Source organism: Cucurbita moschata, unplaced genomic scaffold (assembly GCF_002738365.1).
Source record: "Cucurbita moschata cultivar Rifu unplaced genomic scaffold, Cmos_1.0 Cmo_Scf00001, whole genome shotgun sequence".
NCBI lineage: Eukaryota > Viridiplantae > Streptophyta > Magnoliopsida > Cucurbitales > Cucurbitaceae > Cucurbita > Cucurbita moschata.
The window spans coordinates 7,584,193-7,608,915 of record NW_019268517.1 but is presented as its reverse complement, the minus strand read 5'-3'; the positions used below and the strand labels follow the sequence as shown (position 1 = coordinate 7,608,915).

At 37.7% G+C, this 24,723-nt stretch overlaps 5 protein-coding genes across 11 annotated transcripts; 3 read left to right on the top strand and 2 right to left on the bottom strand.

The window, feature by feature from the left end:
- Positions 1–282: 282 nt before the first annotated feature.
- On the top strand, positions 283–3,274 carry LOC111453091 (heat shock cognate protein 80). Its single transcript, XM_023094040.1, has 3 exons — positions 283–511; positions 971–1,112; positions 1,202–3,274. Exons 1-3 carry the CDS (start codon positions 389–391, stop codon positions 3,037–3,039), a joined length of 2,103 nt encoding a protein of 700 aa, XP_022949808.1. The 5' UTR covers positions 283–388; the 3' UTR covers positions 3,040–3,274.
- Positions 3,275–4,600: 1,326 nt separating this feature from the next.
- Positions 4,601–8,530, bottom strand: LOC111453117. Of its 2 annotated transcripts, none has more exons than XM_023094083.1 (5): positions 8,365–8,530; positions 7,064–7,157; positions 6,108–6,313; positions 5,251–5,320; positions 4,601–4,998 (listed from the first exon to the last, which is right to left on the bottom strand). In XM_023094083.1, the coding sequence occupies exons 2-5, from the start codon at positions 7,113–7,115 to the stop codon at positions 4,802–4,804; spliced, it is 525 nt and encodes a 174-aa protein (XP_022949851.1). In that variant the 5' UTR covers positions 7,116–7,157; positions 8,365–8,530; the 3' UTR covers positions 4,601–4,801. The 2 variants fall into 2 exon arrangements, with proteins under 2 accessions (XP_022949851.1, XP_022949842.1); XM_023094074.1 differs by having other exon boundaries at positions 7,064–7,141.
- Positions 8,531–8,724: 194 nt separating this feature from the next.
- LOC111453129 (putative 4-hydroxy-4-methyl-2-oxoglutarate aldolase 3) lies at positions 8,725–11,056 on the top strand. Its single transcript, XM_023094096.1, has 2 exons — positions 8,725–8,927; positions 10,368–11,056. Exon 2 carries the CDS (start codon positions 10,376–10,378, stop codon positions 10,877–10,879), a length of 504 nt encoding a protein of 167 aa, XP_022949864.1. The 5' UTR covers positions 8,725–8,927; positions 10,368–10,375; the 3' UTR covers positions 10,880–11,056.
- A 2,658-nt stretch (positions 11,057–13,714) lies between these two features.
- LOC111453084 (probable WRKY transcription factor 2) lies at positions 13,715–17,886 on the top strand. The gene is made up of 7 exons (XM_023094029.1): positions 13,715–14,130; positions 14,553–15,064; positions 15,206–15,391; positions 15,498–16,369; positions 16,464–16,622; positions 16,720–17,268; positions 17,589–17,886. The coding sequence occupies exons 2-7, from the start codon at positions 14,612–14,614 to the stop codon at positions 17,623–17,625; spliced, it is 2,256 nt and encodes a 751-aa protein (XP_022949797.1). The 5' UTR covers positions 13,715–14,130; positions 14,553–14,611; the 3' UTR covers positions 17,626–17,886.
- LOC111453029 (chloride channel protein CLC-f-like) lies at positions 17,757–24,104 on the bottom strand. Of its 6 annotated transcripts, XR_002712212.1 has the most exons (11): positions 23,226–24,104; positions 22,120–22,525; positions 21,838–22,032; positions 20,547–21,001; positions 20,320–20,424; positions 19,397–19,630; positions 19,097–19,303; positions 18,675–18,895; positions 18,487–18,582; positions 18,132–18,361; positions 17,757–18,059 (listed from the first exon to the last, which is right to left on the bottom strand). XR_002712212.1 is itself a non-coding variant. In XM_023093974.1 (10 exons), exons 1-9 carry the CDS (start codon positions 23,697–23,699, stop codon positions 18,525–18,527), a joined length of 2,355 nt encoding a protein of 784 aa, XP_022949742.1. In that variant the 5' UTR covers positions 23,700–24,104; the 3' UTR covers positions 18,322–18,379; positions 18,487–18,524. The 6 variants fall into 6 exon arrangements, 4 of the variants coding, with proteins under 4 accessions (XP_022949722.1, XP_022949733.1, XP_022949752.1 ...); XR_002712205.1 differs by lacking the exon at positions 18,487–18,582 and having other exon boundaries at positions 18,132–18,379; XM_023093974.1 differs by lacking the exon at positions 17,757–18,059 and having other exon boundaries at positions 18,322–18,379.
- Between the last annotated feature and the right edge of the window lie 619 nt (positions 24,105–24,723).

The window sequence follows — 24,723 nt, the reverse complement described above, 5'->3', positions numbered from 1 at the left end:
ATTTAATTTATGTGGTAATATTTATTAATTTTTTCTCAAGGGGGTTGTTTGGTTGCGGACTTTCCGTGGCTGGGATTCGGATTATCTTGCTCCAATCCTGGATTGGATTCTCCCAACTCCCATTTTCTCGATTTTTCGTAAGAGCCACGTAAGCGGTAAGGAATAATACTTTAAACTAGAAAAAAGAAAAAGAAAAAAAGAAATGTGATAATTGCCATAATTTCAAACTGATAGAAGGTTCCAGAAACCCTAGTAGAGCGGAAATCCCCTTCTATATAAGCTTGCCGCTCCTCCACAATCAGCAAGACGTTAATTGCTTGTTCAAGCCTCCATTTCTTACATTTTTTCCCCGTTGTTCTTGGATCGATTCTGATCTTCGTTTTTAACAATGGCGGATACCGAAACGTTCGCCTTCCAGGCTGAGATTAATCAGCTCCTCAGTCTGATTATCAACACGTTTTACAGCAACAAGGAGATCTTCCTTCGGGAACTTATTAGCAACGCCTCAGATGTAAGTCTCGCTCTTTCTTTGTCATTTCTTTTTCTTTGCGTTTTCATTATGATTGTCTTCTTGCGTTTGTGCGTTTTGCATCGATTTTGAAGTTTGATTGAACTCTCTTTTTCTTTTAATTTTCCTGACGCGAACTTGCTAGGTTTCGATTTGGATTGGTCGTTTCTGGCTTTAGTTTTGTAGATTAGTGAGGGAATTATGAGAAATGTGATTTCATCTTGTTGTTCGTTCTTGAATTGGTTGTTTCTTGATTTTCTAGATTTAATCTGCATCATGATGTTACTATCGCAAGGATCTTTCTCATTGTCTAGTGAATTCACAGTTTAGATCTTTCTAGGTGGTTGTATGGATTTAACTTTTGTGGAGTTCTGATTATGAATGTGTACTTTCTGGGATGATGAAGATATGAGTTTCCATGAATTTGATGTTTTGAACTTATAATGTGGAACATTGTTTCAGGCTCTAGATAAAATCAGGTTTGAGAGCTTGACCGACAAGAGCAAGCTTGATGCCCAGCCTGAACTATTCATCCACATCATTCCTGACAAGGCAAACAATTCCTTGACGATTATTGACAGTGGTATTGGAATGACCAAGGCTGGTGAGTGATTGCTGCTACTTTGTTTATGATTGTCCATTAGTCTAACATCATACGTACAACTCAATTCTCAAACATGTTGATTTTATCAGATTTGGTGAACAATCTTGGAACCATTGCAAGATCTGGGACCAAGGAATTCATGGAAGCCCTTGCAGCTGGTGCTGATGTGAGCATGATTGGACAGTTCGGAGTTGGTTTCTACTCGGCCTACCTTGTAGCTGAGAAGGTTATTGTTACCACCAAGCACAATGATGATGAGCAGTACGTATGGGAGTCCCAGGCTGGGGGTTCATTCACAGTCACCAGGGACACCTCTGGTGAGAATCTTGGGCGAGGTACGAAAATTACCCTGTATCTCAAGGAAGATCAACTTGAATATCTTGAGGAACGCCGTCTCAAGGACTTGATCAAGAAGCACTCCGAGTTTATCAGCTACCCAATTTCTCTCTGGGTTGAGAAGACCATTGAGAAGGAGATCTCTGATGATGAGGATGATGAGGAAAAGAAGGATGAGGAAGGCAAGGTTGAGGAAGTTGACGAAGAGAAGGAGAAGGAAGAGAAGAAGAAGAAGAAGATCAAGGAAGTTTCAAACGAGTGGTCCTTGGTGAACAAACAGAAGCCTATCTGGATGAGGAAGCCAGAAGAGATTACCAAGGAAGAGTATGCTGCTTTCTACAAGAGCCTTACCAACGACTGGGAAGAGCACCTTGCTGTGAAGCACTTCTCTGTCGAAGGTCAATTGGAATTCAAGGCTGTCCTCTTCGTTCCCAAGAGGGCTCCTTTTGATCTCTTTGACACAAAGAAGAAGCCAAACAACATCAAGTTGTACGTTAGACGTGTGTTTATCATGGACAACTGTGAGGAGTTGATTCCTGAATATCTTGGGTTCGTTAAGGGCATTGTTGATTCTGAAGATCTTCCCCTCAACATTTCCAGAGAAATGTTGCAGCAGAACAAGATCTTGAAGGTCATCCGCAAGAACTTGGTGAAGAAGTGCCTCGAGCTCTTCTTTGAGATTGCTGAGAACAAGGAAGACTACAACAAGTTCTACGAGGCCTTCTCCAAGAACTTGAAGCTTGGAATCCACGAGGACTCTCAGAACAGACCTAAGATCGCTGAACTTCTCCGTTTCCACTCCACCAAAAGTGGTGATGAGTTGACCAGCCTCAAGGACTACGTGACGAGAATGAAGGAAGGACAGAGCGACATCTTTTACATCACTGGTGAAAGCAAGAAAGCTGTAGAGAACTCTCCTTTCCTTGAGAAGCTCAAGAAGAAAGGGTACGAAGTTCTGTTCATGGTTGATGCAATTGATGAGTATGCAGTTGGTCAACTAAAGGAATACGAAGGCAAGAAACTTGTATCAGCAACAAAGGAAGGTCTGAAACTGGATGAGAGTGAAGATGAAAAGAAGAAAAAGGAAGCTTTGAAGGAGAAGTTCGAGGGTCTTTGCAAGGTGATCAAGGATGTTTTGGGGGACAAGGTGGAGAAGGTTGTGGTTTCCGACCGTGTTGTTGATTCTCCTTGCTGTTTGGTGACCGGTGAATACGGATGGACAGCCAACATGGAAAGAATCATGAAGGCTCAGGCATTGAAGGACAACAGCATGGCTGGGTACATGTCGAGCAAGAAGACCATGGAAATCAACCCGGAGAACCCAATCATGGAAGAGCTAAGGAAGAGGGCGGATGCAGACAAGAACGACAAATCGGTGAAGGACCTTGTGCTGCTCCTTTTCGAGACTGCACTTCTGACATCAGGGTTCAGCCTGGATGAACCCAACACCTTCGGGAACAGGATCCACAGGATGTTGAAGCTGGGACTGAGCATTGATGAGGAGGACGGTGCAGAAGGTGATGCGGAGATGCCGCCTCTTGAGGACGCTGATGCAGACGCAGAGGGTAGCAAGATGGAGGAAGTTGATTGATTTTTAAGTGTTTGTATTAGTAGAGGATGATGGATCATCGAAGGGGAAGGGTATTCGAATGAGTATGTTTTGTTTCCAATCTTATATGTTAGAAGATTTGTTTTATTTCTGATTACATTGGGTTGGGTATCATATTTCACTCGAAATGCATCAAGTGTGCGTTTCCTTAAATATGAGAATCCATTAACGACGTCGGTTGTTATATACGTCTTATTATATGAACGTCTTGCAGTCTCTCAGCCTCTCTCTCTCTCTCTCTCTCTCTCTCTCTCTCTCACTATTCGTCACCTTCATATTTCAAGCGATATCATGTTGCAGTTCATTGAAGGATTTTTTTTACTTCCCTACTAAGATGTTGTGATCTTGACTTGTATAAGCAATCAAGGGTCTTGACGATCCTGAACTTCTAGCCAGGGAGACTGTGTGCTTTTAATTCTCTTTTCTTCTTTGTGGATTGTGTACCTCTGAACTTTGTTAAATGATGCTAGTTTTCCATGATATGCTGTCAGTGTAAGTGAAATAGAAGCACTATATGAGCTTTTCAAGAAGACAAGCAGCGCCGTGATTGATGATGGTCTGATCAACAAGGTATGTGCATCTCTTTCTGCCATTGGATAGGGATGCTTTGATTTGTGGCTTTGGCAAAACTTTTCTTTTTCTTCATAGCAATATATATATATTGATCCTTGTAAAATTGAATGTACCTTATGTAAAGGGAAAGAGAAATATATATATATTGATCCTTGTAAAATTGAATGTACCTTATGTAAAGGGAAAGAGATAAACGTATAAAACATATGGTGAAGTTGCATTTATACTATGATTGGAACTCTTGTGTCTCTAATTATGTTCATATAATGCCATGTTTTCAGTTTCTTTTCAATTGTACGATCTTAAGCAGCAAGGTGTTAAGAAAGATTTCAGTTTCTTTCCTATAATTTACGACGGTAGATTATTTTTGAGATGCATAGGTGAAGCAAATGGTAGTAGCTATTACATACTTGTTATCATTATTGAATGTTTCCATTCAGTTCTCTGATGTTCATTAAGTTATTAATATTTTTTTCAGATAGTTGAGAAAGCTGATACAAACCTTGAGGGAAAGGATTGATAAGGAAGAGTGGAGAAATTGAGTTATTAATTTTTTTTTATCAGACAGTTGAGGAAGCTAATACAAAACTTGAGGGAAAGGATTGACAAGGATGAGTGGAGAAACCTTGTTATGCCACATCCATCTCTCTTAAAGAACACGACTCTTGGATATCTCACGTAAGTCGATCACAGTTTGCACAATTGTAAATGATGTATGTAGGCCATTCCTTATAGGAGCAAATCTTGAATTTTCACCCTCAGAGTTGTTTCTAGTTTGTTTCCTCACTGAACTCTTGTATTTTAAGCACGACACATTACCGTTAATATATAGATGAAATCATTAATACCACGTTTTAAAATATTCATGAACTTTCAATTTTCTTTCTATTAATAACTGGTTTGCTTCTCCGTTTACATGATTTGAGTTTAGTTCGAGTTGGTTTCTTCACCAACAACCGAGACAAACACATTGGAACAAGAATCAATCTCAATAGTTCAATAGTTCCTTATACTTGGGATTTCAGAACAGCATGGGTTAGGCTATTACTCCAGTCAATAGGGAATGACACTAATTTTATGGAGACTACATGACTAGAAGCAAACATTAACCTTCAGATTGTATTTAAGTATGAATCTAGAATAAAAAATTTTATATTTGATCGAAGTATGTTTATCTTCTCCGGTCATTCTGATAAGGTTCTTCGCTTTCTTTATCTTTTAAGAAGCCTAGGAAAGCAAGGAAGCCAAAGAAGAAGAATCCACCAGACCAGTTGCCACCCCCTCCACCGCCACCGCCGCCGCCATCACCATCATCACGAGGTGGAAACCCAGAATCACCATCATCCAGTTGCGGTGACTTCTCCTTGCCTGCAATTTTAGTTTTAGGTAATTCAATGTATGGTTTAAAAATAAAGGTAAGCAACAGCCATAATTATGATAGCCTACGACAACATCATGTATGCGAGGGAGACAACAAAATGTTAAGAACCTAGTGATGCAAGTTATTTTCAAGGTGTAAAAGATAGGCGTCCAAGTTGAATGGAAAAATATGTGCATATGCAACTTAGTGCTAGGAAGATTGATGTTAGCAGTAACTATTATTCATAAAATCTGCATTACCAGGAAGAACAGTGATTGTAGGAGCCTCTCTTGTAACAGTTTGGGTCTGCTCCGCCGCACATCTAGCATTCTGCAGACAAACAGCACCATTAATAACCTATCACAACTCTTCCGTATATCTCTCACCCCCACTAAAATTTTGATGATTCCTTCCCAGAGAAATGCCCCAACTCATTTCAACAAGTTGGGAGAACTTCTGATAATCTCCCTTGGCATCTACACACATTCCGTGCTACTAACATAATGTTTCTAATAAAAAAAAAGTTATTACCAATTAAATACCAAAAGAAAATAAACACGGGAAGTCCCACATCAGCTAATTTAGGGAATGATGATGGGTTTATAATCAAAGAATACTATCTCCATTGGTCTCCATTGGTATGAGGCCTTTTGGGGAAGCCCAATGCAAAGCCATGAGAGCTTATGCTCAAAGTAGACAATATCATATCATTGTAGAGAGTCGTGTTCATTTAACATGGTATCAGAGCCATGCCTTTAAACTTAGTCATGCCAATAGAATCCTCAAATGTCGAACAAAGAACTCCAAAAGAAAAAGTCCAAGGCATAGTAAAAAATGACTAAGACTCCAAAAGAAAAAAGAAGTCGAGCCTCGATTAAGGGAAGACGTACTTTGTTTGAGGGGAGGTGTTGGATGAAAGTCCTTATCGGCTAATTTAGGGAGAATGATCATGGGTTTATAATCAAAGAATATTATTTCCATTGGTACGTTGCTTTTCTTTTGGGGAAGCCCACAACAAAGCCATGAGAGCTTCTGCTCAAAGTGGACGATATCATACCATTGTGAAGGGTCGTGTTCATCTAACAAAAGTACACATATAGACCAAGAAACAACTTACCAAAGCAGCAAAACATATGAAAGCGTTGTTCTTTCTACTTGAATATAGAACACCTCCCCTTTTCCCAGTAGATAGAATCGGTTTGACATAAAGTGGTCCTGCTTTAGCAATCACTGGTTGTCTCCTCCCATTAGAAGTTCGAACTTGGAAACTATCCCCACTAAGATGGAAGTTTATGGCCTTCATTCTTCCCCAATGCTGACCCACTGTTTTACAATAACAATATTACAACTAAATATCAAAAAGTTGTCACATTAATGGTAATAGAATAATTTTTTTTTTCTTTTCTCCCCAAATCGTAATAGAACAATAATTTAAACGAGAATCCACTTTTTAACTGAATAAGAAAACCAATGTAAACATAATGATCTTCAAATTCAAAACATAAGCTAATTAGTTTCATTTCTTAGCCTGAGAAATGTTATCTCAACAATCAGATTGCTTGAGTGGATCTATACCAGCAAAATTAAGTTTCCAAACTTAATAACCCAAGGTAGATATTAGTATGAGAGCATATAACATCTAATCATGTCAAATTTAGGATTCTTGGAGCTTCCTGAAGGATGTGAGATATCTGATTTCAGAAGTTTTTGAGGGCTGGTGGCTGAAAAAGGTAGATTTCTTCTAGGAAATCCTTCCAAAACCATTATATGCAACTTTAGATTGAAAAGAACAACAGAATCCTTCAATGTATCGTTAGAACTTCGGTCAATTTCTTGAATTGTACACACTACAGCACACCTCATGTTGGAGTACTATAATAGGAATTCTAAATTATCTAGCTCCTGGAATCAAATTAGATATGGGTTGATTCTTACAAGTTCCTTTCTGATGTAGGGGATATCCCTTATCCATTTTTTTTTTCTCTCTTGTACTCATCCTTTTTTATGGTAATTAAAATCCATTCATTTCCACTTACATCAAATAAGTAAAACAATTTGGAAAGTTGCTTGTACCTGGGGGTAGAAGAGAAAGCATGGCACCAGAAGTTGTAGTAAGCATCTCCATCTACGAAGGTGGATGATAACCTGACACTGTAAACAAGAATTTCTGAGATGAAAGCACCAATAAAATGAGAATAATTGAATTTTCTGATTACATGTTGCAACCCATAAGACTGCATGTATTAAGAACGTGACGATAGGAATAAAATGATAAAGCATAAAAACATTTATATCTCTAAACCATATGTATTGCTCAGTGAACTACACCTTTCAAATTTCTATGGATTTGGTGGGCTCTTTTTTATGCCCTTTAAAGAACAGAAGTCCATAAAATTTTCCAGAATGCAATGTGCTTATTGGTATGATTCAGTTATGTTGAACTGAAAGCAACTGAAGTCCCATTAAAATTGAACATTGAGTTTTTTTTTGTAACTCGCATGCACCTAAACCATTCTCACGGAATGCCTGTCTAATGCTACTACATTTAGATTTTGTTACCAAGGTGACTCGTAGGATATTAAACCCTTAGGTCGTTGGCCGCCATGTCTTGAACCTATTCTCTATGTCTTTTACTATTTGCACCTATTCCCTTGCTATTTACATCTACTTCCTCTAAGTTCTTTATAATTTACAAGATCTCTTATTGACCACTAGGTCAATCCATGGTGATCCTAAGCAATAGGCATATAACCAAACCAAAGTTAAGTCCATTCATGAGTTTAGTTTGGTTTCAATTTAACTGAGCATAAAACCCTCAAATGCACTACTGCATTTTCATAGATGAGTCGTGATTGAGACATAGTCTTCGAGGAGGATAAGAAATTAAATGATAGCTATGACTTCCTCGTCCCCTCCCTTTGCCCTAAAGCATTCCCCATACCAAGAAATTCCCTACTTAGATCAATTAGATTCCCAGCCAAATTTTACAGGGAGAACTCCCGCCCCAGTTGATTTCCCCTTCATAAACATCCATAAGAAAATCCCAAAAGATAATCTGAAATCTATTCTGATGTAAAACCAAAAGCATCTTCAAAGGTTAGATCCCTAAGGTCACGCGGAAATTCTTAAACAATCAACCAATGACTCCAAATTCATATAGAAACCAACTTCCATTGATTTTGAAGTACAAACACAAAAACTAGATTAATCCATCCGATGCAGGACAATATGAAGTAAATGAGGAGAGGAGCGCTTCAACACAAGAACTTACAATCTCCACAACCACCAACACAAACAACGCCATAATTTTTCAATAATGAAATAACGGGAATCTATCAATTCGAATAAGCAGACAGAAATTAGAGAAACCAAACCTTTGAAATACAATAGACCCGAAGACCAACTCGCTTCGTCTCTACAAGGTACAGAAAATGGATTGCTTCGAGAGCCTTCGAGAAGGAGGTGAGGTTCTGGAATGCCTTGCCATGGAGAGAGAGAGAGAGAGAGCGGAGAACTCCAGGCGACTCAACTTGTAAAATGGTAAAATATAAACTAACATTTAAACTTTTAAATTATTTATATTAATTTTTCAAATTAGGGCTGAAACCAAATGGACTGATTACACTATGAAATCAGCTGTCTTCCCCAGCCCATAAAATCGAAGCCTTCTTCAAATGGAAACGGCCTCATCAGTCCAAAAACAATCACAAAGCCGTGACTTTTACAAGCCCAAAGGCGCCATTGATGATCATTGCTGTCAGGGCACAGGAACCAACACTATCGCTTATTCGATCATCTGGATAAGCTTTCCAATTCCTACCATTTCTAAAATTCTACGCCATGGGGTGCGTTAAATTGACTCGCCCTCCATGTTTGATTGTTCAATTGGACGGTTTCGGGCCTTAGCTTTCCACAGAAGAACAAGGTTTTCAATTGGGTGAGTTTCCTCCATCATTATATCTCTTCATCTTTCTTCTAAATGGGATATTGCTGAATTTCAACCAAGTCCATGATGTTCTGAACTTGCAAATCAAGCTTTTCTTCCAAGTTTAGTTGATCTAACTTTATCATGTGTACTATGAGGATTTACTTCTGCGATTGTTGCTGTTTGTACTGGGAGATGCTTTGTTCTAATCATCTATACGCCTTTATTGCAAACTTGTTCTTCATTAGAGGAAATATTTAGTCGTTTTCCATTGGATAGGAGAAAATTTGTCAGTGTAAACTAGAGTTTCAAGATGCTGTGGCTTGAAAAATATAGCTTAAATCATGGTTTCATTTGTACTATCCGTATGAAGTAATGCTGAAGCTCTTTCTTGTCTGCCCATCAGGTGTTTGATCACAACTAAGCAGTGTATGAAACAATATGAAGTTCGTTTATCTCTGTTCTGATACTATATCAAACCACTGTTAGATAACAACTTTTGAGATGTTTAGACCAACTATAGTTTGTTAAATGGTTTAGATCATCTATAGTTTGTTAAATGGTTTAGATCTTATAGTTTGATTCATGAACTTCTATGGTTCTTTCATCTCGGCCATGACTTTTTAAACGCTAAGGTTTTATTTTGGAATAGAGACCAATCTCGATTGGTAAGTAAGGACTACCTCGTAATCGAGAGCATATGTTTGAGTCACGCCTTTAGCTTTTAAGTTATTTACAGAGAACACTAATTTACTCTTTTATCTTTGAACTTTTTTCTTAATCGTTCTCTCTACACTTCAAACATTAGTCTATATGTACATGTATTGATCTACTTTCATCAGGCTATTATTAACTAACCTATTTTTTCTCCGTCTTCGATGGGATATCTTCCATAAGAGTCCAAGCCTACTGCTAGTCGATATTGTCCTCTTTAGGCATTTCCTTTCGTGATTCTTTTCAAGGTTTTTAAAACGAGTCTACTAGAGAGAAGTTTCCACACACTTATAAAAATGTTTCCTCTCTCCGACCGATGTGGGATCTTACAATCCACCTCCCTTCGAGGTGCAGCGTCCTTGCTGGCACTCGTTTTCGTTCCCTTCTCCAACCAATGTGGGATCTTACAATCCATCCTCCTCGGGGCCGAACGTCCTCCCTCGCACACCATCCGGTGTGCACCCCCCTTTGGGATTCAGCATTCTCGCTGACACACCACCCAATGTCTGGTTTTGATACCATTTGTAACAGCTCAAGCCCACCGCTAGTAGATATTGTCCTCTTTGGGCTTTCCCTCAAGATTTAAAAAATGCAGCTAGAGAGAGGTTCCCACACCCCTACAAAGAATGTTTCATTCCCTTCTCCAACCGACGTGGGATCTCACATCTTCATTTTCTAATATTTCTCTCGAAGTTACTTCAAAACTAATGCCAACTGTTGACATATCCTTGCTTGCAGTGGAAAGCATGGCAGCTCCAGCAACAGCAGATATATGTGATGCAAATGCAGCACATGTCACAAGCGGAGATCTCCGAGTACTACAACAAAAATTCAAGGTTTACGGGCAACGACGAGCGTTCTCAGGACCGATAGTGACAGTGAAGGTGTTCGAAGACAATGTTCTGGTAAGACAACTTCTTGAAAGCCAAGGTGAGGGGAGGGTTCTGGTGATTGATGGGAATGGAAGCAGGAGATGTGCATTGTTGGGAGGCAATCTTGGGCAGGTGGCTCAAAGCATGGGGTGGGCTGGTGTTGTTGTAAATGGCTGCATAAGAGATGTTGATGAGATCAACAACTGTGATGTTGGCGTGAGAGCATTGGGGACTAATCCATTGAAGTCGAACAAGAAAGGGTTGGGAGAGAAGCATGTGCCTGTTCATATTGGTGGGACTTTGATTCATGAAGGAGAGTGGCTGTATGCAGATAGTGATGGCATTTTGGTGTCCAAATTTGAGTTGTCTGTTGAATAGATACCTCATTCATAGCATCATTGCTTGTTTTTTAAGCTTCTTCCAAAGTGTATTGGATTGAGTCATGAGAACTCTTTCATAGTTGTAATATTCAATGTACTTTCTATTATTCCATTATTCCGAGGTCGTTACAAATTAACGTTATGATTTGATTACGATTTCATTTTTAGGTCGTTAAAAAACATGCTTGTAAGAGGAAATCATTATCCACATTATCCACACTTGAGTCGTTTGGTTGAAGGTTTTGTTTAGAATGTCTCTAATAAAATGTGTGATATCCCACATTGACTGGGGACGAGAACAAACCACCATTTTTAAGAGTGCAGAAACCTTCCCCTAGCAGATGTGTTTTAAAGCTTTGAGAGGAAGCCCAAAAAGGAAAGTCCAAAGAGAACCATATCTACTCACGGTGGATCTGAGCCGTTACAAAATGTCCATTAAATTTCATATGAATAAATAATATTTATATTTAGTTGGTGCCATTGACGGTGGATATATTAAAATTAATTTCTACACAATTTTTTTCTCAAAAGTCTCTATTAACTTTGATTATATAAAATTTGAAAATTATTATTAAAAAAACATTAAAAAAAATGAAAATTAAGTACAAAAATATTATTTTAATTAAATAATAATAATAATAAAGCATGAAGAAAGCGTGCAATAATAATAAAGCAGTGGCAAAATTTGAGTAGCTTGTGGCAGTGGTTGGTAAATAATGCAGCACAGGTGAGGGAGCGTGGGTGACTGTTAGGTGAACACCACGCGTAGGCTTTTCCACGTGGCACGTTTCCATGTGGCTAATCACACAAGATTGGTGACAGTTCGTGACGTTAGCAAGAAAAAGGACAAAGGCCTGGTCTGAATTGCAAATCCCTTTTTTGACCGGTTCTGTCCGTCTTGCCGACCGGACAAACATATAAAATAAACCCGCCATATTTTATTTAGAGAATTATTATTATTTTTCTAAATCGACAAAACCATTTTAGAAAAAAGAAACATTATAAAATTAATTATTTACTTTGCTTTTCTTTAATTATTGTAATTAGTAAATTGAGTCAATTTTATTTTTGAAGCTCGGAATTAAATTTAATTGAATTTCAAAATTTATTGATTTTGTAAATTATTTTAAATATTATATAGTTTTGTATGTTGAGCAAAAATCCCACAAATCTTTACCTTGTATTCGGGTCATAATAATGAAGATAAAGAAATTCTAAGTCGTTGGAATATTTCAAAAAAACGTTACGGTTTCTACGGAGTAGTTCTTGCTCTCGTGTTTATTGTTTTCTTTTAGAAATTAAAATGGTTTCAATGCTTCGACGGTGGATGAAAAGTCCATTCCTCCAACAAAATGCGAATACTCGTACCCGTTACATACAAAGTAATAAATATTATGTAAATAATGACGCGTATATAATATATTTATGAATATACATATTATATTAATATCATTTTATACAATATAATGCATAGAAATTCAAGATATAAAATCTTATAATTATATTTAATATGTACTACTTTTATGACGTTTATGAATATAAAAGACATGAAACGTTCATAATGTTAGTTAGTCTTTGTTCATAATCAAACGTTAATGATTTTGCCGTTAATATTTGGATGAAAGTATGTCCGATTGAATTGTAATTTATTTATGATTTTTATTGAGTTGAGTTCTTATATTCAATTTCTTTATATTTGAATTTTAAAAAATCATCATATTAACAAGAAAGAAGTAAAATTGTACTTCCAAAAGTATTTTTCTTTTTATTTAAAATCCAATCCAATCATAATTATGTTTGTTATTTTTAATAATATTATATATTTTTTATAAAATATTATAAACCTCAATTATTTCATAAAATTTTTAATTCAAATACATTATAGGTTTATGATTTTTGATTTATATTAATCTATAATTTTAAAAATAATTTAATTCCAATAACATTTATATCATTTCAGTATTAGTTGATTTCTTATTTCCAATTTTTATATTCAAATAAAAAATCATCATATTAAAAAAAAACAAAAAACAAGTAAAATCGTAATTTCAAAAGTTTTTTTTATATTAAAAAAAATCAATTCAATCATTGCCATATTTTTGTTAACAGTATTATTTTTTTATTATTAAACATTATAAACTTAATTTCTTAAAAGATTAAAAAAAAAAGCCCTTTTACTTATTATGGTTGTAATTAAATATTAGCTAAATTAAGAATTAATTTCTTTTTTCCTTTACACTCCCAAAAAAAAATCATAATTAATTTAATATATTTTAAAATAAATTAAGAAATTTGATTTCTAAAAAAAATGTTTGATTTATTAATTATATGGACACGAAAAATGGAAAATTCTCATTTTCAATTGTCCTGTGAATTCAATAAAAAAAATGACATAAATAATTATTTTAATTTTTTTACAAGAATTAAAAAAAGATACGAGTATCGAAAATTCTCATTCTCGGTTCACATAAACCGAATTTGCCTTGTTATCGGTTTTATAAATTTGTTTAAAAAAATTCATATAAATATGTAACAAAGGTTGGGTAACCTATAAGATCTATTACATTATATTGAATATTATTGCTGATTTTAAGGCACCAAATCAATTCTATTATTGTCTATTCTTTAAAATAATTCTAATTATTGTAATAACAACTATTTTTTTTAATGATAGATTTTTCAAAATTAGAAAGAAAAAAAAAACAAAAAATGGTTATTATTGATTGGGAGACAATAATACTCTGTAAAATCTAAAAAAGAAGCTTTGGAAATTAAATAATTATTTTTAAAATTCAAAATTTTATTTTCACTTTTTTGCTTTTGTTCCTTGGAATTCAAAGATTCCATCCATTTCCTCCATCTCCTCAGCTTTTGAGCTTTTGTTGTTCTTCAAAGGCTCTCGCCCATTTTCTTCCTTCTGGTTATTGCAACAGTGAAAGCTTATCTTTCTTGTAATTTTGTTGGTGTGGCCATTGTTTGATCATTGGGTTTTGACCAGAGCTTTTTCAAGGGAATTTGAGAGACAAAAGGAGCCAGCGAAGAAGGCGTTGGGGTGCCTGTTTTTTCCCCCCTTCTTCCCTATCTCTTTCGTTTTCCTTCAATCACGATAATCAAAATGATTCATAATGTTTTCGGATCTTAATTTCTACCCAGTTTTGAACTCCGATTCTGCTTCTGGGATTTTGCCGCTAACCCGTTTTTTCTTGTTCTTCTCTTATTTGATTCTTTTTCGGCCTCCGAATCACTCAGGTAATCACTCAGCTCTATATTCTTTTGTGTTTCTTGTAAGTTTCTTCAATTTTGTCTCTCTGGTTTTGATTCTGTTCTGTTTCTGAAACTTTGTTTTGTTGGCCTCAATGCGAAATGCTTAGATCTTCGCGCGATCTTCGGATCCGACACTGTTTTAGAGGATTTATTACATGTTTTTTTGTTGTTGTTAAGTTTCATGTTAGGGTTTGATTATTAGGTTACAGAATCGAAAATCATATATGGTCGTAAAGACGATTAAGATGTGAAAATTACAAGAATGAAAATGCTTGTTCATGGCTCTGTCTTGTTTGGGAGGTGGGATTGTTCATGCATGCTCATTCCAGCTTCCAATCCATTTTCTGTTGCAATCAAGATTACATTATATGGATTGTTATATGATTCATTGCATTGTTTCCCTTCAGGATTTCTCAACATTTCTGCGAGGTTTTCGAGTTTATATTAACCGAGCAATCCAGTAGTAATGGGGAGGACTGATGATAACGTTGCTATAATTGGGGATTGGGTGCCTCCAAGTCCCAGTACACGAGCCTTCTTCTCAGCAATGCTAGGGGAGGATGTTGGTTCTAGACCTGCAATGGATACTATCACCATTGATAAAACTGAAGAGCTATTTCAAAGGCCTCGAGAACATCCGGTATCGAACAACACCGTTGCAAGAGGCGGGATCCCAAGTGCCAATTCTGGTGATCGGTCGATGGATTTAAGTTCGTTTTCGGGGCAGAAATTCTGTGGGGGTCTTGTCGAAAGGATTGCTGCCAGAGCTGGATTTAATGCTCCAAGATTGAATACAGAGAGTATTAGATCCACTGATCAATCTCTGGATTCAGATGCCAAGTCTCCTTACTTGACAATACCGCCTGGTCTCAGTCCTACTACATTGCTAGATTCACCTGTTTTTCTTTCTAATTCACTGGTAAAAGCTGAATTCAGATGCTAAGTCTTCTAGTTGGTTGATATTAAATTCTGTTCTTGATTTGTAAATAGACCTCAAGAACATTCATAATCTTGACCTGTTCATCATTAAGTTTTTCTTCCTCCATATGTCTTACTGCAGGCTCAGCAATCTCCCACAACTGGAAAGTTCCCGTTCTTGCCGAATGTTAGTAATCGGAGCTCAATGATGATGTCGGAGGGCGACGATAAAGGCAGCGTCAATCCATTCAACAATAACAGTACATCGTTTGCATTCAGTTCTGGTGTGGAATCTGGATCGTTCTTTTATCTCGGTGCAGCAAGCAAAGTAATTTCACCTTCCATTGTTGCCAATTTATAAGATGCATATACACCAAGAGACTGCACATTGATTTTGTTTGCTAATCTTTTTGCCCTCCAATATATGGTTGTAGACAGATTCTGCCACTGTTCTTCCACAATCTTGTCCGAGAATTGAGGTTTCAGTTCCACGTTCAGAAAATTCTTTTCAATCTCATATTGTAGAACCATCTCTGTCTTTACCTCAAAACAGAATCAGTCATCATCCGCAAGTGGGACTCTCTACGTCATGCGTCGAGAGAGATGATGTGGGTAAGACCGTGTCAGATGATCAAAGAACCTTTGATTCTTTGTGTGGTGGTGGTGAACATTCTTCACCACTCGATGAGCAACCGGATGAAGGGGAGCAAAGAGGCAGTGGGGATTCCATGGCTGGTGGTGGTAGTGGCGCCCCCTCGGAGGATGGATATAACTGGAGAAAATATGGACAAAAACAGGTTAAAGGAAGCGAGTACCCTCGTAGTTATTATAAGTGCACGCATCCAAACTGTCAGGTCAAGAAAAAAGTCGAGCGATCTAATGAGGGTCATATAACAGAGATCATCTATAAAGGAACACATAATCACCCAAAGCCCTCGCCCTATCGACGAGCAGCGACCGGACCTTCGGATTCCCATATCAATATGCAACTAGACATTTCTGCACAAGGTGGCCAACAGACTGCTGAAGGTCTCCTTTGGGGAGATTCACAAAAACGGATTCCAAATGGAGCTCCTGATTGGATGCATGAGAACCTTGAGGTGACTTCTTCAGCATCCTTGGGTCCTGAATATGGCAATCAGCCTAATACTTCACAGGCTCAAAATGGCAGTCATGTTGAAACAGTTGAAGCCATTGATGCCTCATCCACATTCTCTAATGATGAAGATGAAGATGATAGGGGCACCCATGGCAGTGTAACATTGGGATATGAGGGGGAAGGAGATGAGTCTGAGTCTAAGAAAAGGTTCTTCACATTACTATCTTATTTTATGAAAGTATCTAACTGATAGGATTTAGGAAAAACCATGAAATTAACTTGGTTTGCTTTGATATATCAGGAAACTTGACGCTTATGTAACGGAAATGAGCGGGGCCACTAGAGCTATCCGTGAGCCTAGAGTTGTCGTGCAGACTACCAGTGAAGTAGATATTCTGGACGATGGCTATCGCTGGCGCAAATACGGGCAGAAGGTTGTAAAAGGAAATCCAAATCCTAGGTACATCAAATTTCCATGTTTGTGTGTGGTATCATCCTGTCACCAGGTGTATTTGTTGACAAGTTTGTGATGGTGTGTACCAACTGCTTGTGTACAGGAGTTACTACAAGTGCACAAATCCTGGCTGCACAGTGAGGAAGCATGTCGAGCGGGCATCACATGACCTGAAGTCTGTGATCACGACATACGAAGGAAAGCACAATCATGATGTTCCTGCTGCTCGCAACAGCAGCCACATCAGTTCTAGTACATCCAGTCCAGTAACCACACAAAACTCGACCGCAACGACTCAAACTCATATTCACAGACCGGGGCCACCCCAGCCTCAGAACACCATTCCAAGATTTGAAAGGCCAGTGTTTAGCCTTCCTGGAAGACAGCAGATGGGCAGTGCCCATGGGTTCTCTTTTGGAATGAACCCACCTGGACTGAGAAATCTGACAATGGCAGCCGTTGGCCAAGCCAAGCTTCCTGTTCTGCCAATGCATCCATACTTAGCACAAGCACACCATGTTAATGACATGGGTTTCTTGTTGCCAAAAGGAGAGCCCAATGTAGAACCTACATCTGACCTTGGCTTGAACTTTTCCCATGGTTCAACCGTGTATCAGCAAATTATGAGTAGGCTTCCACTTGGACCTGAGATGTGAGTTCTTATTTTACCTTTTCCCCCCAATATTTGTTCACTAGGAAAGTAAAAGTCCTTACTCTACACACAGTCATTATATATGAATACACATATATGACCGTTCCATCAGTAAAATCTTTTCAAAGTTATTTCTCTCTTCTGCTTTTGGTTTAGCTGATCAAATCAGTCGATGAAACATAATTCAGTTAAAACAGTTGGTTTATGATGCGAAATCTGTTGACTATATTATTTCGTATTTCCTTACAAAAAATTGAATTCTTACATCCCTAACAAGCAACAGTTCTAGAGCTTCATTACAATGTTCTACTTTTTGACAGAAGGGGCTGCTCTCAAATACAAAAACCATTGGGGTAGACTAACCCAAAACATTATTTCAAGTCGTTGGACTATCGATATTCAAAGACAGGAAGCAGTTGGGCGGGGCTACGACAATGAAGTGTTTCGATATGAAAAGGGGTAGGGGAGAATACATTGCTTCATTAAGATTTCCAAGAAAACAATCCCAACAAATCATGTGGAGGGAATGAGCTAATTCATTGAAATGATTCCACTAGACCTGACCATCACAACTTACAGATCAAGAGTACATATTCCAATGCAAAGAATGGTGAATGAATCAACTAACATTGAAACCTAAAATGTAAGGAGACTGAATCCTTTGAACAGGCATGGCCCATAGATATCCTAATATAAACCATATGGATCCCTTAGCCTGAATTCTCAGTAACCTCTCCAACTCTTCTGAAATAATCTGTGTATTATGTTACAGCTTTTGGATTTTGTTGCTTCTGCGTAAAATACAATTTGCTAAATTACATGGAAAGTTATTATATATCAGATTTACTCACCATATAGTTTACCTCTTCGCTGAAGAACAACCAGAGGGTTAAAGATATTCTGTCATCAACGGGAAGAATTCTGAATAAAACAGATCATAGTTCAACATTCAGCTTGTTCTTTAATTCTGAATGCTGAAGAACTTTAGCTCTGAATCTGTTGCACACTTCCTTAATGACTATCTGCAACGCTCTCCTTGACGACGATCTCTTTTCCACTAGGATATACTTTTTCCCTTTGATTGACGAACTCTCTGTGATTGACGAACTCCCTGCACAGAAACAAAAAGAAAAAAAAGAAAAAAGATCTTTTTAGAAGAAAAATCCAGATGCAAAAACCATGAATCTTGAGACATTCTTCCTTTTATCAAGTCAGGACCTTGTAATATCCAAAAAAGTTGGAGACTGTTTTATTGGTTACATTTTCTTTTCTCTTCCCAGGATAAATCGGCATGGAATTTCAGGTGGCTTGAGCCTTTTGAGAATATAAATCCAGGAAGTACCAATTATTTAAAGGCAAACGATAATTTATTTATAAAACACCATATTTTGAGATTCAATAAGAACCTGAGACAGCTAAAAATTGAATCATAGTGGAGAACGGCTACAATTCTTCTTTTCCTTCCTCTGCCACGCTTAATGACGGGCAACTGCTTGACACCCTTCGCCTCCATTAGTTCCTTAGCAATTGCCAGAGAATTGTCTGGGTAACATGTCAAAATTCCTCGTTCTCGCCCACGATAACTGATCCCTCGAGTGTAAATAGAGGACACTAGACAGGTATCCACCTGCCATAATAGCGAGTTTGCTCAAGGCAGGAATTATTAACAAAATGAGCAAATAAAGGTCAGGTATCCATAGACATCGGTTTTCTAGATACTTGATTTTCATTCATCTCATTTTCTAAGATTATGCAACCAAGATCAAGAACCAGCAGGGTCTAAAAATAAAGCATGGAACAAAAATTGCTAGGCATTATCGATACGTACACTCAGTGAATCACTCTTCAGAGTGTCGCCATACTTCTTGAAGAGATATCTTTTAATGTCACCATTTGTCAATATTCCCTCAAGTAAATCATCCTTGTCAACCACTAATGCACAGTTCTGCTGGTTATCCTTCATATATTTCAGTGCGTCTTTCAAGTACAAAGACAACGGAACCTTCAAATAGTTCTTTGACATCGCTTTAGAAACCTGGAAGGCAGGAACGTCGAGTATAAGAATTCGGATCAATAACAAGCTGCGAAGGGATAGAGGGAGGCGGAGGACGGATGGAGAAATAGGTACCTTTAGTTTTTCGAGAAGATTATCTTCATAGTTAGATTCCCGGTCAGATGGAGTTACCACCTCAGAGAGCTCTAAGTCCTTATCACCACTATCATACCTCCAAGATGCCCCATCTTTATGTCCAGGAGGAGAAAGAGAACTATAACCTCTAGTTGAAACCCGCTTTTCAGATGATTCGATTTCCTTGGTCTGTTTTGTAACTGAAGGAACCCATATGGCCAAGCCAACAGCTCCCTGCTCATAGATTTGGCAGCAGTAAGGAAAATAAGATCCATTCATTGAGAAGTTTACGCTTCAAAAATATGTCGTAAGAATAAGATGTCAAAGAGTTCTAAAATGTCCAGCACTCCCCGCGTTTGAATTGTGCAGTGACGGCTGCTCAACTGTCAAGGAAACTACTAAAAGCTACAATTCACGCTCAGATTCAATCTTTTATCATTGTTCTAATAAGAGAACTCCCAATTTTGGATTAAAAATGATGACGAAACCGAGCAAGAGGTTCAGAAATAGACATTTCGAAAACAAATATCCATAATGGAAGCCTTCAAGATAATAATTCAAAAAGTTATGGAAAGTGAGTTTAGTCCTAGACATACCCACATCTGCATCATTACATACATCCTTAATTACCATAATTTCTTTTATCAAAAGCAGTATGGGCAAAATACTTGAAGGTTCTCCATTAATTCCAGGATTCCAAGAGTGCCTTCGATTTCCACAAACTATATGAAGGTTACTAATTTTAAATCGATATGTGGAAGAACTAATTCATAGGGCAATGACATTTTAAGGCGAGCTCTGATTTACTGCAAGGAAAAGTGGTATCCAGTTTCTCAACTAGACATGGTTATTCTTTACAGATTTTTTCTTTTTAAAAAAATTGTCTCCGTAAGAATGTACTAAAGATATCAGGGGATACTTGCCATGAGTGGAAGGAGTATCCTATAATCCTTTGTCAGCTCAAACAGAAGTAGAACCGATGTCAAAGGCACCGAACAGACCGAGGCCAGTGTAGCAGCCATTCCAACCTGTATAAAGGCATCAAATAATAAAGAATTGAACAAAATATTGCCTGGAGTAACCACTAAAAGAGACAAGTAGTGCATCATCTACTGTTAACAAGAAAAATACTAGGGAAAAAGAAAACTACCAATGCATAGGCCTGCGGCTGTGCAACAGCTGCATTTCCAGGAATTGCAGCATTAATAACTTCAACAGCTGAGCCCCCAAATACAGCACCAACAGCGGCACCAATCATAAGACTGGGTGCATAAAGACCACCTACGAGCCCAGAACCCTTGCACAGAGCAGTGGCCACAACTTTTGCAGCTGCTATCTGAGTTAATAACCAAACCCCAGGAGCAGAAGGACGATTCCCAGTATGTAGGATTTCTTCAACGTTTGTGAAACCCCAATAAAGGATTCCAGGGTACTTGAGAGCTATTATTCCAGCTCCCAAGCCGCCTAAAGCAGGACAGACAACAGGAGGAAAGCCAAATCTTTCCTTGATGAAATCAAATAATTTACTGAACCAAGCAACTAAACGTGTCACTGCTACACTCACAACGCCACATAGCATTCCCAATATCAAGTACAACGGAAGTTCTACAATGAAACATGAGGTAATCAGTAATCAATCAAAATTAGTAGGCGTGTATATTAATGATTCAGACACTTTTTACAGTCAAATTGTTCCACGGCAGTTCTACAAAGATTCTTTGAAATTGATACCATTGATGCTAACCTCGGCGAAAAATTCATATGCTGACACCAAAGAGAAAAGATGCCAAAACAATCCACAACTAACCCCTTTTAAGTGCATATAAGATCTAGGCTAAAGTCCAATTTGTAAGAGCTAAAGCCATACTATCCCACAACCTCACTCAGTCCAACTGGCCTACAAATCATATATGATTGGAAAAAGAAAAGAAAAAGGTTGCCATCACACTCGATCCTAAGGAAGCTATCCACAAAGTGGATTAGAACTTTTTTTATACCGTTCTTAAAGCTAAAGGATTCAATAATAAATGGAGCATACGGTTATAGGCTCGTGTCTCCGGTGTCCTTTTTTTCTCCTCGTCATCATTAATGATAAACCAAAAGGGAAATTCTGGACTTCTAGAGGCGTTAGTGAAGTGGAGCCCTATCTCCTCTCCGTTCTATATTGATTGTCGATTTCCCTAGTAGATTTTAATCTCTCACATTGTTAAGCATGAACTTATATCTAGCTTCACTTCAAAGAATGCCTCTCTCTGTATCAATGAAGCTTGTAATGTTCCTCATCAAATTTAAAGGTATAACAACAACAATAAAAAAGAAACAAATATAGGATGGCAATGATTATGATATGCATAGATTCATGCCCCAAAATGATGCCAATTAAATGAATGATGATTTTGGATAATTTAAACGACCGAATGAAAGGCGAGCGTGAAAAATACCAGCAGCAGATTTTAAATCATAAGCAGGTACTGTGAAAGCAGACTGCGTGCCAAGTAAAACAGTTGAGACTGTAGAAGAAATAACAGATGACAATATGATCATTGCAGTCGTAAATGGAGGTGAATTTTCTGCACGTAAAGGCCTTAATACAGTTTCTATTGCAAAGAAGCTACCCGCAACGGCTGCATTAAAGCCTAAAAGAAGGTCACAAAAAAGATTAGCCATTGATCATGCAGACGTATCTGTGAAAGGAAAGATCAGGAACAAAAAACAATTGATACCTGAAGCAATTCCAGCAGCTGCACCAGCCGCAACAAATGCTATTTTTATCTTTTCACTGTTGTTTTCCATCATAAGATAGAATCCATTGGCACATGATTTCCCAATATCTACACTAGGTCCTTCAGGACCCAGTGAACAGCCAGTACCTAAAGTGATGGCTGCCTGAATAGCTTTAACTGTAGGAAAAACTCCAGAGAGTAAATCAAATCCTTGCCTCTGGGAAGTACTCGACTGTTTTATTTGGCCGAGTATCTCAAGCAAACCATGCATCATACCCACTATAACACCTCCAGTTACCGGTATCAATAGAATGCGATGCCAAGTATCGGCCATTCTCTGTAAGCGAAGCCAAGCAGCACCTTCATTTGGAGTGCCTGCCCAGGCCCACTCATGGATTACATGTACCTACTTGAGAACCATGGCATCAGCAAAATTCTCATAAAGCTTATTGTCATTCAAGATCTTAATTGAGCTCTTCTTTAACAGGATATTTTCATTGAAACAAGGAAAATCACACAAAATACAATATTGTTTCTTAAAAAGAAATGGAGGATATCCAAGTTCATCCAGGACGCCAAAAAGTTATTTAAACCATAATTGCTAAAAGGAGAGAAACATTTTAGTACCAAGATAATGCAGTCACTAAAATTTATTCAAGAGAGCTGCTATGAAAGTGCAATTTAGTTGAAAATGTTGGCTTTATTCTCTTTTGTTTTTGTTGAATCAACACTGAATTTAAAAGCATAAGCTAATAGGTTAAGATCAACCACTTTCTCTTCTTACTTTTTCTTTTATGGGGGACTAAACATCTCGTCTTCGTCGTCTTCGTTATTGATATTAGAAGCATTGTAACACCTAGTGACTAAAAACAATTGGAATTCGGCTGAGCCTGTTCAATCTTAAATTGCTAACATCATCACCAACCAAATGGACAAAAAGCAGGTACAAATTTGAATAGTTAATTAAACCAGAATGTAGCTATCAAGTCATTAGTAACTAAGAAATCTGGTACAGAAACAATGAAGACATGAAAGGAAAAGGATGCACCATTATTGCAGATATCAATCAGAACATCAAGAAAGATCAACAGATGAGAGAAACAAACCCCCATGTTAAAAGCTGCAACACAAAGGCCGGTGGCGAGGCCAAGGAGACAGGCAATAAGGAGCAAAGCCCATTCAGGAGCGGCAGTATCATCAACATTTTCGTCAATTTCGGTATCGCTTCCAGTCGGGGCATGAAGAGGATATGAATTGAAATTGTTGTGACGATCGGAAGAAGAAGAAGAAGAAGAAGAAGAGGCCGTACGAGCTCTACCAACAATATTAAGAGAAGTAGGGCTGAAAGTAGCGGCATGATTATCCATATCATGACGCTTATAACTAAGACGACGACCAGAGAAGCTTCCTCCACGATTGAGATGATGAAACATATCCAAAATCACACCTCGTTTTCCACTGTTATTTCTCAATGGCTGAATCCCATTTCCATCTTGCGATTCTAAATCATGATCTTCCCCTTTGTGATCCTCCATGGATCTAAGAAGGCGATTCTGATCGGAAAATTCCGCTTCCGCCATAGCCAAATTGCTCCCAAGTCGGAGGAGGACGGTGACCCTCTCGTTAAATAGCACAAGTGAACGTCATTCAACGAAAAAGGAGAAATGGGTAATGATTGAAATCGGTTTTCGAATGGGAAAATTTTTCAGAATTGAAATCCCGGCAAGCTCTGTGGAACCGGGAAGAAACCCGGCGGAAGAAAGTGACGCATAAAAAAAGTAAACAGGGAACAACGCCGCTTCACGTTCCGCATTAGATGCTGCGCTTCCAAAATCGTGTAAATTCTGGGCGCACTAATTGCTAGGTTTCTTCCATGGCAGCTACCAGATTGCTATATGTTTATTGATCCTGAGTGCGATCTTCCTATGATTTCCATCTTCAAAATATGAACATTATTGTATGAATCTTTGTGTATCAAATCAAATAAATAAATAAATTCAATACTACAAGACCCTACTTCTACATTTTTCCCAATCGGATCTGAAAAGAAAAAAAATTAAAATATTAGTTTTTACTCCCAAAATTTTGGGAATAAATGCTTATTATATATATATAATACCACTTGTCACACTCGCATTCTTGATGGCAGTGGACTTGCGATTGTGCGGCACTCACTTTCCAACGACAAGTGAGCTAAGTCAATTCATTCTTACGTCGCCTACGACCAAGTGACGTATGCTCGAGCCTCTGGCCACGGTTTAAGAGAAGGTCTTAGAAAACGAGGGTAGAGATAAATTTTTGAAATAAACGTTATATTAGCAAGCAAGAAAGTAATAACAATGACTCCCAATATATAATCTTGAATCGGGAGAAGTTGACAGTATATATATATATATATATATATATATATTTGCTGACGATTCTTTAATTAATCGCGAACGGTCTACACCTACATTTCTAGGTGTAATAATCTTATACAAACTTATTACATACAATATATTTATTCACATCTTTCCACGTAAACCATTTTGACCAAATTATTTGTAACAATTGCCAAGTGAGGTTTATCAATAGTGTTACTGAAATAAAACACTCAACTTTATC

Bases quoted from the DNA above. Each gene is read 5' to 3' on its own strand.
- LOC111453091 (XM_023094040.1), top strand. From the start codon at position 389: ATGGCGGATACCGAAACGTTCGCCTTCCAGGCTGAGATTAATCAGCTC. The intron at 512-970 runs GTAAGTCTCGCT...ACATTGTTTCAG, and splicing joins TTATTAGCAACGCCTCAGAT to GCTCTAGATAAAATCAGGTT. The intron at 1,113-1,201 runs GTGAGTGATTGC...TGATTTTATCAG, and splicing joins TATTGGAATGACCAAGGCTG to ATTTGGTGAACAATCTTGGA.
- LOC111453117 (XM_023094083.1), bottom strand. From the start codon at position 7,115: ATGGAGATGCTTACTACAACTTCTGGTGCCATGCTTTCTCTTCTACCC. The intron at 6,314-7,063 runs GTACAAGCAACT...ATTGTAAAACAG, and splicing joins GCTTTCTCTTCTACCCCCAG to TGGGTCAGCATTGGGGAAGA. The intron at 5,321-6,107 runs GTAAGTTGTTTC...GTTTGTCTGCAG, and splicing joins TCATATGTTTTGCTGCTTTG to AATGCTAGATGTGCGGCGGA.
- LOC111453129 (XM_023094096.1), top strand. From the start codon at position 10,376: ATGGCAGCTCCAGCAACAGCAGATATATGTGATGCAAATGCAGCACAT.
- LOC111453084 (XM_023094029.1), top strand. From the start codon at position 14,612: ATGGGGAGGACTGATGATAACGTTGCTATAATTGGGGATTGGGTGCCT. The intron at 16,370-16,463 runs GTTCTTCACATT...TTGATATATCAG, and splicing joins GAGTCTGAGTCTAAGAAAAG to GAAACTTGACGCTTATGTAA. The intron at 17,269-17,588 runs GTGAGTTCTTAT...ACTTTTTGACAG, and splicing joins CTTCCACTTGGACCTGAGAT to AAGGGGCTGCTCTCAAATAC.
- LOC111453029 (XM_023093954.1), bottom strand. From the start codon at position 23,699: ATGGCGGAAGCGGAATTTTCCGATCAGAATCGCCTTCTTAGATCCATG. The intron at 19,304-19,396 runs GTACCTATTTCT...CCTGCCTTCCAG, and splicing joins ATCTTCTCGAAAAACTAAAG to GTTTCTAAAGCGATGTCAAA. The intron at 18,380-18,674 runs GTTCTTATTGAA...GTTTCTGTGCAG, and splicing joins TCAATTTTTAGCTGTCTCAG to GGAGTTCGTCAATCACAGAG.